The sequence below is a fragment of the Scylla paramamosain genome, chromosome 6 (genome assembly GCF_035594125.1).
Source record: "Scylla paramamosain isolate STU-SP2022 chromosome 6, ASM3559412v1, whole genome shotgun sequence".
Taxonomy (NCBI): domain Eukaryota; kingdom Metazoa; phylum Arthropoda; class Malacostraca; order Decapoda; family Portunidae; genus Scylla; species Scylla paramamosain.
The window spans coordinates 23973655-23990598 of NC_087156.1; the positions used below are offsets into that span (position 1 = coordinate 23973655).

Below are 16944 nucleotides of genomic sequence, written 5' to 3' on the forward strand. Positions count from 1 at the left end.
GTTACAACAGTTTGGGTATGTAGAGAGAATAGGAGAGAGATTGGTGAGGATGATAATTGAATCAGATGTAATATGTGTAAAGCTAAGAGGAACACCAAAAATGAAATGCAGTGACAGTGTTAAGAGTGTCTGATGTAAAAGGGATGTCTGTGGAGGAAGTATTTGCATGTAGTAGATGTGAGTGGAGAGTATTTGTTAATGGATGAATGTACATCAGATCTCAAGAATATCACAGCATAGTGGTCCAATACTTACTGAACACATTCACTCAGGTGTTGTGAACCTGAATGTTGATTGGGAAGATCTGAATTGTTTAGCTGACATTTTTTTTGTTTCTTTGCTTTTGTCCTTGGCCTATCTCTATATACACATGCACATAAAGTTTTGACATAAAAGGGCTGCTGTCATTTTTTTTTTTTTTTTTTTTTTTGTGTGTGTGTGTGGAGGCTCACAACTCCCTTTTTGGGATTGCAAGATTTTCAGATACCTCTACACTACTAGCTGGCAACACTACACTCTACTGAGCAGAGGAAGGAATGTTTGCACTGACACAGTAGCCCCTAGGGTGTGACTGAGAGAGGGTTGTATGTTTGCCAAGTGCTACAAGAAGAGGCAAATTGCTGCTTTATTTTGATTCCTTTCCCCCCCTCTCAACATGTCCAAAATTATCACAAGCAAGGGTAAATGTAAAGAGGTAATAATTTTATTCAAAGCTGGCCATGATCTCCCATTTATTGCAAATCAAGCAAGAGTTAAGCTGATGACAGTCCAGTATTTGATGAAGTGATTTAAGGACACTGGGGAAGTTACTGCACTTGTCACACTTCCCAAGCCTGTTAGTCCTCATAAGACAACCTTTAAGACTTGTACACTTATCTCCAGGCAGATTGCAAAGAATCCAAGGCTCACAGCATGAGTTAAAGGAAAAAAGAAGAAAAATAAAACACAGTTACTGGGAAATGTGTCTATGAGAAGCATGCAACAAATGCTTCACAATGACTTAGGCTACAAAACTTGCTGTGGCCACAAAGAAACATAGTTAACTGCACCACAGGAGGACAAAAGAATCAATTTTTGCAAGAAATACTTAGTAAGGAATGAGGAGCAATGGAAAACTCTACTGTGGAGTAATGAGATGGCTTTTACTGTCACTGGAGCATCTTCATCATGAGTGCACTGCAGGCCAAGCAGTGACTCCTAGTATACAACGTACACCTCTAAGTTTGTTAAGCACCCAGCACCACTTATGGTTTGGGACTGCTTTAAATTATGAGTTGTTGAATTGGTGATTCTTTCTGCTTATGAAAAAGTTAACCAGAACAATTATTCAGAGCCTCTGAATGATATGCTGAATGATTCATTTCAAGAATCATCTTTTTGATCCTAAAGGGGATTTTTCACTTACTCGTTCCCCAACATTACCCAACTCGTCCTTCCCACATTTACATTTAATTCCATTCAAAAATTGTGGTCAGTGTTGCTATGGCGACCCTGGTGATCCTTGGTACCCCCGCTGTTCCACATACTCTCATTCCTCATTCCTTGTTGATGACCAGCAAGAAGAGGGGAGGCTGGAGAGTTTGTGTAGAAGAAACAAGTGAAAAATCTACTTAGGAGATTCCCACACTGCAGGAGGAGGAATCATGCCTTGGAAAGAAAATACAAGGATGAAAGTCCACATTGTGAAGAGTCAGCGACCAATACATTTGTGTAGGATGTCCTGAAGGTGGTGAGGCAGTGGGGAGTGACAGTGCTACTTGGACCTCACACTGAATGTCCACGATGCACTGAAGATAAGGAACCTCACACTGAATGTCTACAATCCATTGAAGATAAGGGAAAATGTCATTGAAACCTGAAGGAGGGGCAACCACAATGGAACCTTAAGACACAATGTCACCAGCCACTACAACTGGGCCCAGAACAAAGAAGTCCCCCTTCATCCTTTGGAAGTCCTTCAGGTACTGATCAGCAAAGACTGACGGTGTCTTCCAGCAAGCTGCATCCAAAATAGTAGAAACTGATTTATTCTTCCACAAGAGAATGGAGGTGGCAATACCATGGATGTCATAGGCCCCTACTCTGAGGAGGGGACTGAGGTCCACAGATAGACTCATGAGCCCTTTTTATAGTCTCCTTGAGGAAGAGACACAGTGGCCTTAGAGAGAGGGCGTGACTGGTCCCTGACAAGAAGAGTTGCCTGGGATAAACAGTGATGGATGTCCTGTGGCAGTACAATTCAAGTGCTCACAATGCACAATAGGGATTCCTCATCTTCAGGGCCAACCAAGGAGAATAGGTTCCAAAGCCTGAACTCCCTGGCAATGGGGTTCAAGGCTGTCTCCATTTTGGCAACAAATTTGGGCAAGTATGCCAAGACCAGAACATTGCCCTGATGTGCTTTATTGTAGGAGAAGGCTTGGAGTTCGCCGACCCTTCTTGCTGTCACCAGAGCCACCAAGAATAGTTTTCTTTGTTAAATCCCGAGAGAAGTGTAACTTAGAGGCTCAGAGAGAGGTAATGTTAGAGCCTTCAGGACCACATCTACATTCCAAGAAGGGATCCTGTTTATTGATCTGGGAACTTGTCTTGCACAGGCCTTAACAATGTCATGAAGAACAGGGTCTTCTGACGGATTGAATCCTTTACAAGAGGACACAAAACTCCTGATGGCTGACACTGACAAGGCACACTATTGCTAAAAGTACAAGAGGAAGTCAGCAAACTTCTGATCGGATGGGCTGGACACTGTATGGCCATGCTCCCTGCACCACCAGCAATATTGATTCCACTTATACTGATAGTTCATAGTAGTGGAATGGCATTTAACTGGCTACAGGAAATGCACAGCACTTCCTGAATAGACCCAGTGACAAAGGAGTTGCTTGACAGTCTCCATGCGACTAGTGGTAGTGAATGAAGAATGTGATGGAAACAATGGACATGTGATTGGCACAGGAGGTCTGGTCGAGGAGGAAGGCATTGAGGAGTGTCCTGTCCATTATTGCTTGTATTAGGTCTGGGAACGATTCCTTTTGGGGCCAGAATGGGACTATCAGGATGAGTGTAGTTCCCTGAGAGTCCTGGAGCTTGTTGAGGACCTTCCTCACTAGAAGGAAAGGAGGAAAGGCATACAGTTCCTGATGGTCCCAATTGTAGAAAAAGGCATCTGTCACTATTGCCATGGGGTCCTGGAATGGGGAGATAAAGGCTGCCAGTTGAAAGGTGAGCTTAGTGGCGAACAGATCCACCAACAGGCAACCCCACACCTTCCACAGTGCATTGCACACCTCCTGGTGTAGTGTCCATTCCATGGACAGCACTTGCTTCTGTCAACTGAGGCAGTCTGCAAGGACACTGGAAGAACCCCCTGACAAACTGGGTGACAAGCTGAATTGAGTTGCTCTCCGTCCATTCCAGCGCTTGTTGAGCTTCCATGTTGAGCAGAAAAGACCACGTTCCACCTTCTTTGGCCAAAAAAACCAGAGCAGTTGCACTGTCAGAGAACACTGCTACAATCCAGCCTTGAATTAATTCCACAAACTAGTGAAGGCCTAATTTTATCACTTGGAGCTCCTGAACACTGATGTGTAATGCTTTTTCTGAAGGAGACCCAAGACCACTCAACAACTCGTGGAGGACTGACACTTGCCACCCAATGGAGGAGGAGTTTGTGTATAGGCATAAGTCTGAGGACAGCCTGGAGAGACTGGACTGACCAAAGGTTGTCCTTGTCTGACCACCAAAGGAAGTCACCATACACATCTACAGTCCAAGGTATTGGAAGTAGGTCATCCTGTGACTGTCTGTCCCAAGCCTGAGATAGATGAAATTCTAGGCTCCTCATCCTGCATCAACTGCCTGGTACTAGGTAGATCAAGGATGCCATATGGCCCAGCAAAACCAACCAATCCCTGGCTAGGAGGAATTGGTTGCATACAAAGGCCTCAATCATCTGCACCTGTCGATGTGTGCTCTGGTCAGGAAAGCCTTCAAAGGAAGGGAACAAATCTCCATCCCTAAAAAGATCTTGACCTGTGTTGGAGAAATGTCTGATTTCTCCTCATTTGATCATCATACTTAATCTGGTGCACTGGTGGAGTAATGCCTTGGTGGGTTAGTGTCCTTCTTCCTCAGAAAAGGCTAACAAGAGCCAATCATCCAGGTAGAACAGAAGGCACACTCCCTTCTGATGTAAAGCCGCTGAAATCAGTGCCATCTGATGTAAAGCCACTGAAATCAGCACCCTTCTGATGTAAAGCTGCTGAAATCAGCACCATCATCCTCGTGAACACTTGTGGGGCAGTGGACAGGTCAAAACATAAGATGCAAAATTGTAAAAGATAACCATGCAAAAGAAAATTAAGGTACTTGTGGCTTTCCTGATGGACCAGTGCTTGAATATAGGCATCTTTTAAATCTACTGACACAATCCAGTCATTCTTGTGTACTGCTGCAAGAACTGTTCTCACTGTCTCCATTCTGAATCTGGTCTTGAGGGTATACTTGTTGAGGACTGAGATGTCTATGACTGGGCAGAAGCTGCCTGTAGCTTTGGTGACCACAAAGGTGTGACTGAAGATCCTGGTGTTGAGGGAGTGTCCTCCACAGTCCCTTTGTCTATGAGGTGTTGTATTTCCCAGTCCAAGGCTTTTCCCTTCTTGGAACCTGATGAATAAGTCCCAAAATCCACTGGTTCAGCCCGCAGGGTTGGATGTGTGACAAAAGAGATCCAATAACCATGCTCCAGGACAGCAAGTACCCAATCCTCTGTTCCTATGGCCTTCCATTTGGCCCAGTTCTGACCAATGCAGCTTACCACCTTTGTGGGTGGAGGCAGGGGATTCACTTTTTGAAAAGAATTTTCCCCTTCCCCTTTTAGAAGTGGAAGAGGCACCTGGACCACCTCTACATCTGTGGGAAGGAGCTGGTTGATGTTGCTGGGAAGAGGGGTATCCTGAAGTGGAGGGCTTAGGATTGCACTCCACCAAAAGTATACCTGGAAAAGGGTGTGGTTTAGTGAGAGCCTTGGCTGCTACCTGCTGGAAGGTCAAAGTAGTAGTCTTGTCTGCCATGTGCAGAGTTTCTTTGATCTTGTCCTCATCAAAGAGAAGACCAGAGTTTATGGAGGACTGTCTAAAGAGAATTTTTGTGGCAGTCTTAAAGGACGGAGGGAGATGCACGAGATAAGACTCTAAGTAGTGCCTTCACATTGGTTAAGGCAAAGCTGGAATCCTTTGCTTGATCCACCATGGCTATCTAGACTCTTGAAGAGTTGATCTGCCATGGCCATGGTAGTGGGAGGTGGTGTTGTGGACTGTAAAAGACAGTAAAAGGCTCCCAGGATCCAAAAAGAAAAAAATTCTGTGTTTCCCTCATCCTTGCAGGACACTTACCACCCTGGGCATGTCTGCCTGCTAGGCAAAAACCTGGGGTTCCCTTCCCTTAGTGGTAAGAGAAAGAGGGCTAGGTCAGGGTTTAGCTTGGCTGCCTTGCCTGTTTCTTCATGGCCACTAACTGCATACGTGTGAAGGTATCGACAAGAAGGGTAACAGGCAAGGGTAGGTCTAGGACATTCCACAGCTCTCAGAAAGGCATTTGATGGTGTTTCAATGGAGTAAACCTAGGAGCACAGACAGTCTCTTGTTTGAGTGCATCTGGTGGGTCTGCCCAAACTACCTACACACATTGCCCTTCCACTTCAGGCAAATAGGTATCTGATTCTGCTGGGTGGTTGTCAGACTAAGTCTCATCATCATCAGAGAAGTCCATTGGTAGGTTAGAGAGGAGTAGTAACATAAATGACATGCCCACATTCAGGGTAGATATGAAAGGGACAGCCACAGTAGAGGCGGCTAACCGAGGATAGGGCTGAGCCATCTCTGGGTGAGTGCCAAGGAGTGGGACTAAGGTGTCAGAATCAGAGTGTGGACATGAAATAGTCTCTCTTGGAAACTGGCTGACTGACCTAGAAAATGGGTCCAACCTAAACCCAAATCACTGAACCAGTAGGGAGCTCAGCAGTAGCCTCCTCATGTGACCAAGTGACCCAAGGATCCCTGCCTGAGGTATTACATTGAGACACCAGAGCTGTGGATGACACTGTGGTTAGTGATGAAGCTTGTGCATCCATGCACACTAAGGTGCAGCCAACATTGGGTTGGCACCTGAGGTTGTCATGTTGTGCAGCTCGGGAAAGAGTCATCCCGGTGTGCGATGGGGACACAAGGTTTAAGTGTGATTGGTCAGGCACATGTACACTCTTTGGCTGTGTGGGTTGGGGTCCACAGCACCCACAACGTGGCCCTCATCCTGGTGGAACAGGGTGAACAGGAGTACACTGCCCAGTCATGTCCCGGTCATGATGCAAAGGGTCATTTGGATGGGAAGATGCAGCCAGACTTCCTCCCACTTCATTATGTTGTGACTGTTTTACCTTCCATGGCACATCCTTAAGGGGCACAACTGGATGAGTTTACCTTAAAAAATGAGTTTTCTGTATTTCTCAATATTCTCTTAGATTCAGGCAAGATGTTTCTAGGGAAAAGTTTAAATGCCATCAACACATTAACTTAAAGGACTTGACGAGCATTTAAAGGACACTTGGTGAGCGTGCTGGCCTTTTGAATATCTTCTTTTACTAGTGTTGATGTTCTAGGTCTCATGAAAGCTAGAAATATGAGGTTTTTGCAGTATTATTTTTTATTCATCTTATGCCTGGCAGCCTTAAGGCAGGCAGCAGCTGGATGGATTGGCTGTCAAGGTCACACAGTCAGGTCGACTGTTGATGGCCTCAGTGCTGCCTTGCCACCAAAACACGTGTAGCAGCGTGTCACTTTTGCCTTCATTGCTTTGTTGAATTTCTGAGCACAATGCCTAAAAGCAAGATAGGAAAGATGAGGCAACAACGTGGTATAGCAACTCGACAGCTGCAGCTTGCCAGAAAAGCAGATGGAGTGGAACATCAAACATCATCCCCCACAACCACCACCACCACCAGAATCCCCGCCACAACGTCAGTTGCGGCAATCCATTAACACCTACCACTACCTCTTCCATGTACACCTCTATCTCCAGATGTGACAAATGTACTGCTGAATAGTACACAGCCGCGAATTCTCTTCAGCAACATGATCTGTGGCAAATGCATGAAGAATGTCGAGGTTGTCGTCAATAACTTGGGATGAACTCGGAATGATCTGTCACTTATTCATGCGAGACTCCCAGGACTGCAGCACTGCCAAACATGTCGTCTTTTACCACCTGTCTGCCAAGGATGTTGTACAGCATAGTCTCTGTCCTCCTGGAGAAGAGTCTTGGTGCTTCGTGCAGAGGGCAAAGGCTCTGGGGAAGGAGCCAGAGCCTAGCAGCACCAAGAAGCTCTACCTGTCCAACATCCCTGGCAAGCAGCTGGAGCTTGAAAAGGATGTTTACAAAGATCTTGCAAATCCAGCACTGCTTCAGAAATAACCTCTCTGGATGCATCCAGAATCCGAGAGTCTACACTCAAAAGTCTGGAGGAAGGTGTCAAAGGACTGCACAGGACTTGCTTTGTGTCTCAGATGACAAACTGGGAGCATAATTTTGGATACTCTGAGTCCAATTTGCTGCAGTGCATTGGATTTGGAGTGTCTAGCCCCATCACTAAAACACAAACGAGAAAAGGAGAAAAAGAGGCACCGAACACCAAGACACAAAAAGAAAACAAAAGCAGAAGAGGATACACAGCAGGAAAACCAGACTGGAAGGAAGAGGAAGAGACTAACAGATACATCATACCAGGCTGGGGCAAACTAGTAGTTGGTAAAAATGTCCTATCTTGCCCCCATGTAATTTGTAAGTTTTTTTTTTATTGTTAGTAAATATAAGCAAAACTTTAAATGTGTTTTTCTCAAAACTAAAAATCTTTAACTTCAAATGAGTATATCTCAAAAATTTATCAACCAATTTTCAGTCTGTTTTCTTTTTTCAGTAGAGAAAAGAAAGGAAAACAATCTCTACCCAAGTCATTGATCTAACTCAAAATCCAAATTTTTTATTGAATAATCATTAAGAAAAAAATCGAGAAAAAACATAGTGTACAAAAACAAAAATTTGTAAAAACTCATTTTTGTCTGATCTACAAACTTTGAGTTAGGATTGTATTACAATACTTGATCTAACTACTGTGTCAAGCAAAAAGACATAAGGTAAGTTTCTTCATTGATTAACTCATTTTAAAAAAAGTAAAAAGAAAAAAAAAAGAAAATGTCTTATAACTCAAAAACCACTGACTTTTGGAGAAACAACACTTCCACCAAAAATGACGTACATTCAGAACTCTATTGTGTGTAAATATTTCAGCTTGATTGGGTAAGAAATAACCGAGATAACATTTTTGCCAGTTGCGCCCCTTAAGGGGCTGAGAGCATTTGCTAGTGGAGGTAATATTATTCCTGTCCTGCTCTAAACTAGCAACACAGGCAGGGCATAACTCTTGCTCCTGGCTGCTCCCTCCAACCTCACAGCTTGGAGTGTCTCCACACACTGCTCAGTGCCATGGCTGGATGAGTGGCTGGTCACAGCCACTGCCGTGCCTTGAGCCAAAGGCATAGTGTGTGCTGGAAGAGAGAAGGAGTAACAGCTAGATGTGACTTGAGTTCATAAAAGATTAGCCTACCAACCATCTCTTGGAAGGTGATGTGACGTTGTCCACCAGAAAACCCCCAAAAATTGGAAAATTCAGCAAAACATTGCGACACACCAGGAGGGTGGAGGGACTCGTCATTGCCAGCCAACATCAATTCATCCTGAAACACTTCCCTCGAGGCAGTAACAGGAAGGACAAGAAAAAGCTGAGCCTGAACAGGAGTGTCATGCCTCCATTGAAGGAAGTACTGATGTTTAAAAGCTCCAAAAACAAGCTCACCATCCCACTCCTTATAGGAGTCAATGGCACAAATCCCACCACAACAGGTAATACATATAGTGGCCACAAAAAAAAAAGTATACATCACTGAATTTTGGTTAGTAAAACTATAGAATACAAAATAAGGCTGTTTTATTTACAATTTTACCTTACAATTAGTATTTGGACATATTCCCCTTGGACTTCAGAACAATCTGGATCCTCCTGGGCATGGAAGCAGCAAGGGTGGAGAAGTAGGAGGCATCGAAGTAGATCCATATCTTTTTCAGCTCCTCTGTCAGGTTCTTCATGCTGCTGGGGCGCAAATTCTCCAGCTTGGGTCTTCAGTACATGCCAAGCGTTTTCAATGGGGTTGAGGTCTGGGGAGTTGCTTGGCCAGTCGAGAACACGAATACTGTTTTTCACCATGAACTCCTTGACAGCCTTAGACTTACGTGCTGGTGCTAAATCATGCATAAAATATTCCGCTTCGTGAAGACTCCAAAATGTCAGCATGTGCTCCTCCAAGACCTCAATATAATTAGTTGCCTTCATTGTGACGTTCTTAGGAAGAAAGTAGAGTCCAGCAGAGCCCTTGTGACCAGTGAATACCCCCACACCATAACATTGTCTGGGTGTTTGGCCGTTTTGACAGTGTAGCGAGGGTCGTAATGGGACATGTTACTGGGCCTCCTCACGACCTTGGAGCTGCTCCTCACAAGTCGGAACGTGCTTTCATTGCTGAACATTACTTTCTGCCAGTCTGCCAATGTCCACTCCTTGTATTTCTGGCAGATATCCAGACATCAGAAATGGCTTCTTGGCAGCGCGGCGTGCTGGCAATTTAAAGTCCTTCTGAAGGCAGTGTTGAATAGTTCACACCAAGACGTTCTGCAGGAGCTTGGGTGTTTCTCTTTCAGGCTGACGGCTGTAATCAAAGGTCTTTCTTCACCTCTCTTGCCAGGACCTTGTCTGTGTGTGGAGACGTCTTCCTCGGTGCCCCAGAGCCTGGTTTTCTGACTGGTATCGCGCCAGAAGGGAAGTTCTCTGCTGCGGTTTTTAGCTTGTAAATGGTCCTCCTTGTCACCTTTACTTCTGCCGCTATGCATATGACAGACCAGCCTTCACTTAGGAGGCTGAGGGCCCGGGTTTTATCTTAAAAAGACAGCTGTGAATAACTCATGATAATGAATGTGGGACGTCTGGTAGCGCATCGAAGTTGGCGCACAAGTAGAAAATGGAGGCACTCATTAGCAACATTACGAAAACCCTCTCTGTAGAAGCACTGGAGGTGCACTGAGGCCTGGTGTGGTAAAGAACAATGGATGGAAGCAGGCTCTAGCCGACCATCATCATCACTAGCTCCACCCACTGTGCTGGTGTTGGGAATGCAAATAAACACTACAAGGATATTCGCATATGTACTTTTTTATTGTGGTGAAAATGTATACTTTTTTTTTTTTGTGGCGAATGTACAGTGTGATGATCCTTAGTAGCACTATTCATCACCCTTCTACAGCCTGGAGTAGTACAGGTCCTCCTGGAGCTGTGGGGGCTCAGCAAGGAAGCCAAGGAGAAAGAAGAAAGGCTAGGGGAGAGTGGTGGAGTGCCAGTCACCTCAGTTTCCCTTATTTCCAGCTTAATAGACCATGAACCACCCTCCTGCACCAGAAGAGAGCTTGCAGAGTCAGAAAATCGATCAGAAATGCTCGAGTAAGCCATGACGCAAACAAAAATTGAAGAGACAGCTTGGTAATGCAGGAGATGTAAATAATACAGTTGTCAAGAAAGGAATGAGGGTATATGGAACAGCAGTGGGTCACCACGGCTGTCATAGCAACACCGATCGTGGTTTTTAATGGAATTAAACGTAAATGTGGGAAGGAAGAGTTGGGTAATATTGGGAGCATGTAATGCTAAGTAAAAGAAACAGGTCTTATGTGAAACAAAACAAAGTCAACAATGTTTATGCAGTATTCTGCTGCTGCACATATCACTAAGTCTGTTACACAATGGTTAACAGATTGTGAGGTTCCTTTTATTCATTACTGGCCTGGGAACAGCCTAGGTAGGAATACAATTGAAAGCTTATACTTGCACATGAAGAAACAGCTGTGCATATGGTCACATCATCATTGCCTAAACTTAAGGCAGCAATCAAACAGTTGTGGATATGTTTTCACCTTATCTGCAAAACCTTGCAGCCAGTGTCCCTCAAAATCTTAGCAAGATTGTGAAGAGGACAAGGAATGCCAATAAATACTAAGTACGTTCAATGGTGCATGTTAGTGTATGTACCATTCTCCCTGCTAACCATAAATTGTTTTTTTAGATGGCTTCAGAAATTTCCATGCATGATGTGTAGAAAAAAAAAATTCTAAAGCTAGCAAGGGAACTGAACATTGCATTACAATACTCTGGTAAACTGCCCATCAACACTGTCTGACACCATGCATGTGGTACACTTTAAGAATACTTTAAGAATACTTCTATATACAGACAGTAAGAATGAAAACAACTACTCTCAGCTATCCTATTGTTACAGGAAATGTTAGCACTTTATATAACGAAAAGTACTTGATCATGAAATGGAGTACCACCTACAACCTGAATGGGCAGACTTTTAGAACTGTTCAAAAAGTTAGGGAACAATAGCAGGAATAAAAATTATGGTAGTGTCATGCGAGAGAGTTACAGCAAAAAGCTTTTTCTAGTATGAGCATATACTTCCTTGAAGAAGCTATTAAAGAGAGTGACAGATCAGCAATAAAAGTGTGTAACAAGAGCATCACAAGATAATGCTACCTCAACTAAGTGAAGGAAAATTAGAATATGCAATAAGATAAATATTTCAACAGTAATACTAAGAGTTACTTACACTGAGTCAAACTCAATGAAAACTGTGTTTCCCTGCTGAACAATGTTATTGATCCCATATTCCAGGAAATATTCCACAATCTTCTCAAGGGTAATCTTATCTCTTCTTCCTAAGGAAAATGGAAAATAAGGATTACTTTACATCTAGAAAAATTTACTTGTCAATCCCCTGTGAATTTTTTATCTTTTTCTTTTATCATTCATACATCTGTTTGTCTTCCATGAATGTGATTCTTTCCATCAAGTTAGATTATCTCATTCCAGACAGAAAAACAGATAAAGAAGCTGGATAATTAGGCATCTACAGTATAACAATACCAGTATTTTCATACAATGTATCAGTGAAATATTCTGATATAAACAAACTTTATGATTAATACATAGGTTCCACTTACCTGAAAAACAAACAGTTCTGTTTCTCACAGTATTTACTTGAGATCTATCCCTTTTCCTTACATTCTTCTGGTGACGTTTACCCAGAAGATGGAGGATATAAGCATGTTTGTAAGAAAAATTCACATCACACACAATGCACTTTCGTGCCCAGTTTTTTTCTGTGGATTTTGCACCTTCCATTGCAGTGGCAAGAATTGACAGAGCAATCTTTACAGTAACTTTTTTATTAAATGCAAAAACGTTCAGGTCTATTCAAAAGTTTTCTTTAGGTTAGTTTTCTAGTGTCTCACCAAAACACACACACAAGTATTTTTCATGCTGACTTTCACTGCATGACTTCTACAACAGATTCTCTTCTGTAACAGAAAATTAAATCATTATTTCCTTTAAAATGTAAATTTTGCATTCATATGAATGTGTCATGCACTAATGTCATCTTTGATTCTATCTGAATTCAAGATACAGTACATGTAAACCTAATTACTTAACCTTTTTTTTTCAAAACACATATATGATCATGCAGTATCCAAACATTAATCACCATCACATTAAGCACCACACTATCTTACTGAAATGACCAGATATAGATGAAAGTATCTGCATTATGAGCAAGTGAAAATTTCTGGAAACTTCTATGAGAGCATCAGAACAAAAATTGGTTGGAGGCTGAAGTTTCCTGGGAACACTACCACAGTCCCACCTCATAACAATCAGTTTTACTCTTACACACAGGTACTGCCTCCCATGCAGAAGGATTTGACAATCTCTAGATTTTCCAAGATTTATGACTGAACTTAATTTTCAAGATATCCAAACAGGAAAAATGTAAAACATCAGTGCTCACTGAATATTAGTGGAACAAGTGTAACAATTTGAAGGAACAGACTTAGCTATGGAAAGACCAACTTCAAATCTCAGGCCATAGACTGTTATTTAGTTATCAAAACACAAGATATCTTGATACCTCCTTTTCCTCCTTAGGTAGTAACTTCTGCAACATTTGATTTAATTTCCAGTCTGTGGAACAACACCTCACTTCCTATAAATCTCGCCTCCTATTCTTTGTTGAAATCCAAGTGTCTAAGACTACTGAAAACACCATTTTCTGTTCCTTCCTACTCTTCTCAATTTCAATCCAGAGTTGACTTTTATGTTTATATAAACAACATAACTTGCTCTCACACCTATAACTTGCTCTCACCACCTACCTAAGACTTCATTGTCACTGTTATTAAATCCATCTGTGCTGTGTACCTCTCACCTAAATCTCCCAAAAATGTAAAACACAAACACTTCCTGATCTACAAAATGAGTTAGGTTCCAGACAGCCATTCATAAATCATGTTTGTAAGTCATCATTTTGTAAAATGTTTTGGCTGTATAGTACCCTCTAAGTTCATAACTTGAATGTTTGTAAATTGGGAAGAGCCTGTATATATATATATATATATATATATATATATATATATATATATATATATATATATATATATATATATATATATATATATATATATATATATATATATATATATGAGCAACTACTCTCTCTCTCTCTCTCTCTCTCTCTCTCTCTCTCTCTCTCTCTCTCTCTCTCTCTCTCTCTCTCTCTCTCTCTCTCAATATATATATATATATATATATATATATATATATATATATATATATATATATATATATATATATATATATAAAAGGTGGAACCTCAATTTTCAAAATTAATTCGTTCTTGAATGCCGTTTGAAATCTGAAATGTTCAAAAACTGAAACTATTTTCCCTATAGGAATCAATGTAAAATAGGTTAATCCATTCTTAGACACCTGTCCACCATGTCTTAGCGGGTAATGACTGATGCTCCCACTACTAAAATAGCAGGTCCACAACATCTCAAGCTTAGAAATTTTCATCCAGAAAGGATGTATTGAATGAACTTAGTGACACAGAACTCATTAAAAGATACTGTTTAAACCATGCAGGCATTCTCTTTGTCACCAATCAAGTGAGGGAAGTCTTACAGAATGACACAGAGAGGAGCAACCCACCTACTGCCAAAATGAAGGTGATCACAACACTTAGACATCTTGCTGCTGGGAAAAGCTACTGGAAAAATGCGGTTGTGCAGTAGTGATGGCATTATGGGTCATGGAGAGAGCAACAGGAAGCTCAGGATTACTCCTGAGCACCGAACCTTATTTGCTAACACTGAGATTCTTCAATTTCTTTAACAGAATTACATTTAACTTACCCTTACCCTTTGTGTCTCTCCTCCAAATATATAAAAACAAAGGAAGTACTTATAGAAACTATAAATTAGTAAAAAATGGCAGCTTTTTGCTACGTCTTGTAGTATGCGAAAACCAAATTGTGGTATAGCAACAGAAGCAATTATGAGTTAAAGTTTTTGTTCAAAAACCAAGTTGTTCAGAAAGGGAGACATTCAGTAACCAAGGTTCCACTGTATATATATATATATATATATATATATATATATATATATATATATATATGTAGGAGGGACACTGGCCTAGGGCAACAAACCCATAAGAAAAAACAGCCCACTGAGGTGCCAGTCCCTAAAAGTGGTCGAAAGCATTTGTCAAAAATTAAAGGATAAGTGTCTTGAAACCTCCTTCTTGAAAGAGTTCAAGTCAAAGGAAGGAGGAAATACAGAAGCAGACATAGAGTTCCAGTTTACCAGAGAAAGGGATGAATAATTGAGAATACTGGTTACCTTTTGCATTAAAAAGGAGGACAGAATAGGAGTGAGAGAAAGAAAAAAGTCTTGAATAGTGAGGCCTTGGGAGGAGGGGAGGAATGCAATTAGCAAGATTAGAAGAGCAGTTAGCATGAAAAAAGCGGTATAAGATAGCAAGAGACGCAACAATGCAGCAATGAGAGAGAGGCTTGGGAGGAGGGGAGACATGCAGTTAGCAAGATCAGAAGAGCAGTTAGCATGAAAAAAGTGGTATAAGATAGCAAGAGATGCAACAATGCAGCAATGAGAGAGAGGCTGAAGACAGTCATAATATGAATAGATAAATGAATAAGAAAATTACAGCTAAACATGCTTACCTGTTTTCTTGTCCACCACCTTGACAAAATACTGAGGAGGAAGAAATCCTGCTTCATCTCCAGAACACAAGATCACATTGTTGGATGATTTGAAGAACTTGAATCCCGCTGAAGCAAAGAACCATAATAATCACCATAGCAAACTGAAAGGTTTCTTTGCTTTATGATAAATGGTACTTTATCAAGCAATCTGTCTGTCTGTATGAAAAACTTTCAAGTATAACTAAATACTACATTACAACTAATACACACATAAAACCTATAATGTTGATATATTTAATCTTTTAAAAACCAATAAAATGTGAAGGGTGAAGACAATACTTAGTTCAAGAATGTTCATCTAAAAACATCTATATGAAAAAATGTTGAGGTTCACCTTACAACAGCTGACTAGACAACAAGGCTTAATGTAGAAACATGTAATGCATCTCATTCATATCACTTTGACTTAGTATATTTACAGCAAACATTAAAAGTCTATACATTTTGCTGGATCTATTATTCAGCAGATCCCATTTGTGTATTCATCAGCTTACTGCAAGACCTGCTCCTTGAAATGTCCACCACCCTCAAGGGGTGGCTACAACAGAGCAGTCTCCATTTGCTATGAAGAAGGTAATACTCCAACCTTTTGCATTTCTCTTCTATAACTCCATCCAACAACTAGACATGAAGTATTTTGACACCCTTTCCACTTCAAAAGGTCCCTATCACTAGTGCAAAAACTATTCACAGATCTTTCCTACTTTCATTCTCTCCAATTTTCTCCATAAGACCAAATTACTGAAAAGCAAAGGCTCATCCCTCTATCCATACTGGTTGTACAATACTGTTTTTATTATTCTCATAATTCATTATCTTCACAATAACACCATCTCTCAGGAAACTTATACTGCTAATTCATACTTGACATAGAATATTCAATGTCTCTCAGTGTTGGTTAATCCTACTCCAACTGGTCATGTTTTCCTTACCTTCCAAGGCTTTTGTAAGATCAATATATATGTAGACCTCACAAGATGATCGCATGCCACTTATAACACCATCTTCTCCAGGAAGACCTGGAGCAAAATGTATGTGCCTGCGGTTCATACGAGAAAGACCTTGTTTTTTTATGCTGTGCCAGTGTTGGTAGTATGTCCCATGTATCACAAAAGATACTGAAGATTCTGAAGTAATTTCTTCCAGGTCTGAATCATCAATCTAGATATGAAGAAATACAGAAAATGTAATTAGCTCATACATTCATTATAAACAATAATGGGTATACAACAAACTCATATAACCAAAGCAACTCAGAACTTTGGATGCTAGGTACCTGAATGTGTTGGATGACTGAAAATTACTCTATTAATGTCTGAGTAATTTTGACTGTTATAACCTAACATTAACCTTTTATAAAACTATCCCTGCACTATATTTGTAAAAAAATTTAACCCTTATATCCCGTCAGGCATGATCGTGGCATTTACGTTAGACACCGTCAGGCACGATAGTGGTGCTTTTCAAACTCTGCACTTATTTTATGCCATAGTTTGTTTAGGTTTGAGGCTATCCTTCACACATCAAGGCCCATCATTGGTCCATTGTTTTCAAGATGGTGTTTTCATTGTTTTCAAGATGGTGCTTGGCCAATCACGTATCAACTTTTATAAGGGTATGTTTGTGATGTTGTGAGGGTGCCAGCTGTGAGTGTAATGAGTACACCAAT

The 16944-nt window shown here is 41.2% G+C and overlaps 1 protein-coding gene across 1 annotated transcript in view; it reads right to left on the reverse strand.

Moving 5' to 3' along the window:
* LOC135101458 (speckle targeted PIP5K1A-regulated poly(A) polymerase-like) overlaps positions 1–12503 on the reverse strand; it is a 29933-nt gene extending 17430 nt beyond the window's left edge. The window contains exons 1-2 of the mRNA XM_064005435.1: positions 12160–12503; positions 11766–11874 (exon numbers count right to left, since the gene is read on the reverse strand). Coding sequence (XP_063861505.1) covers positions 11766–11874; positions 12160–12340 — 290 coding nt within the window. The 5' untranslated portion in view covers positions 12341–12503. The remainder of the gene's footprint in view (positions 1–11765; positions 11875–12159) is intronic.
* Positions 12504–16944: the final 4441 nt, after the last annotated feature.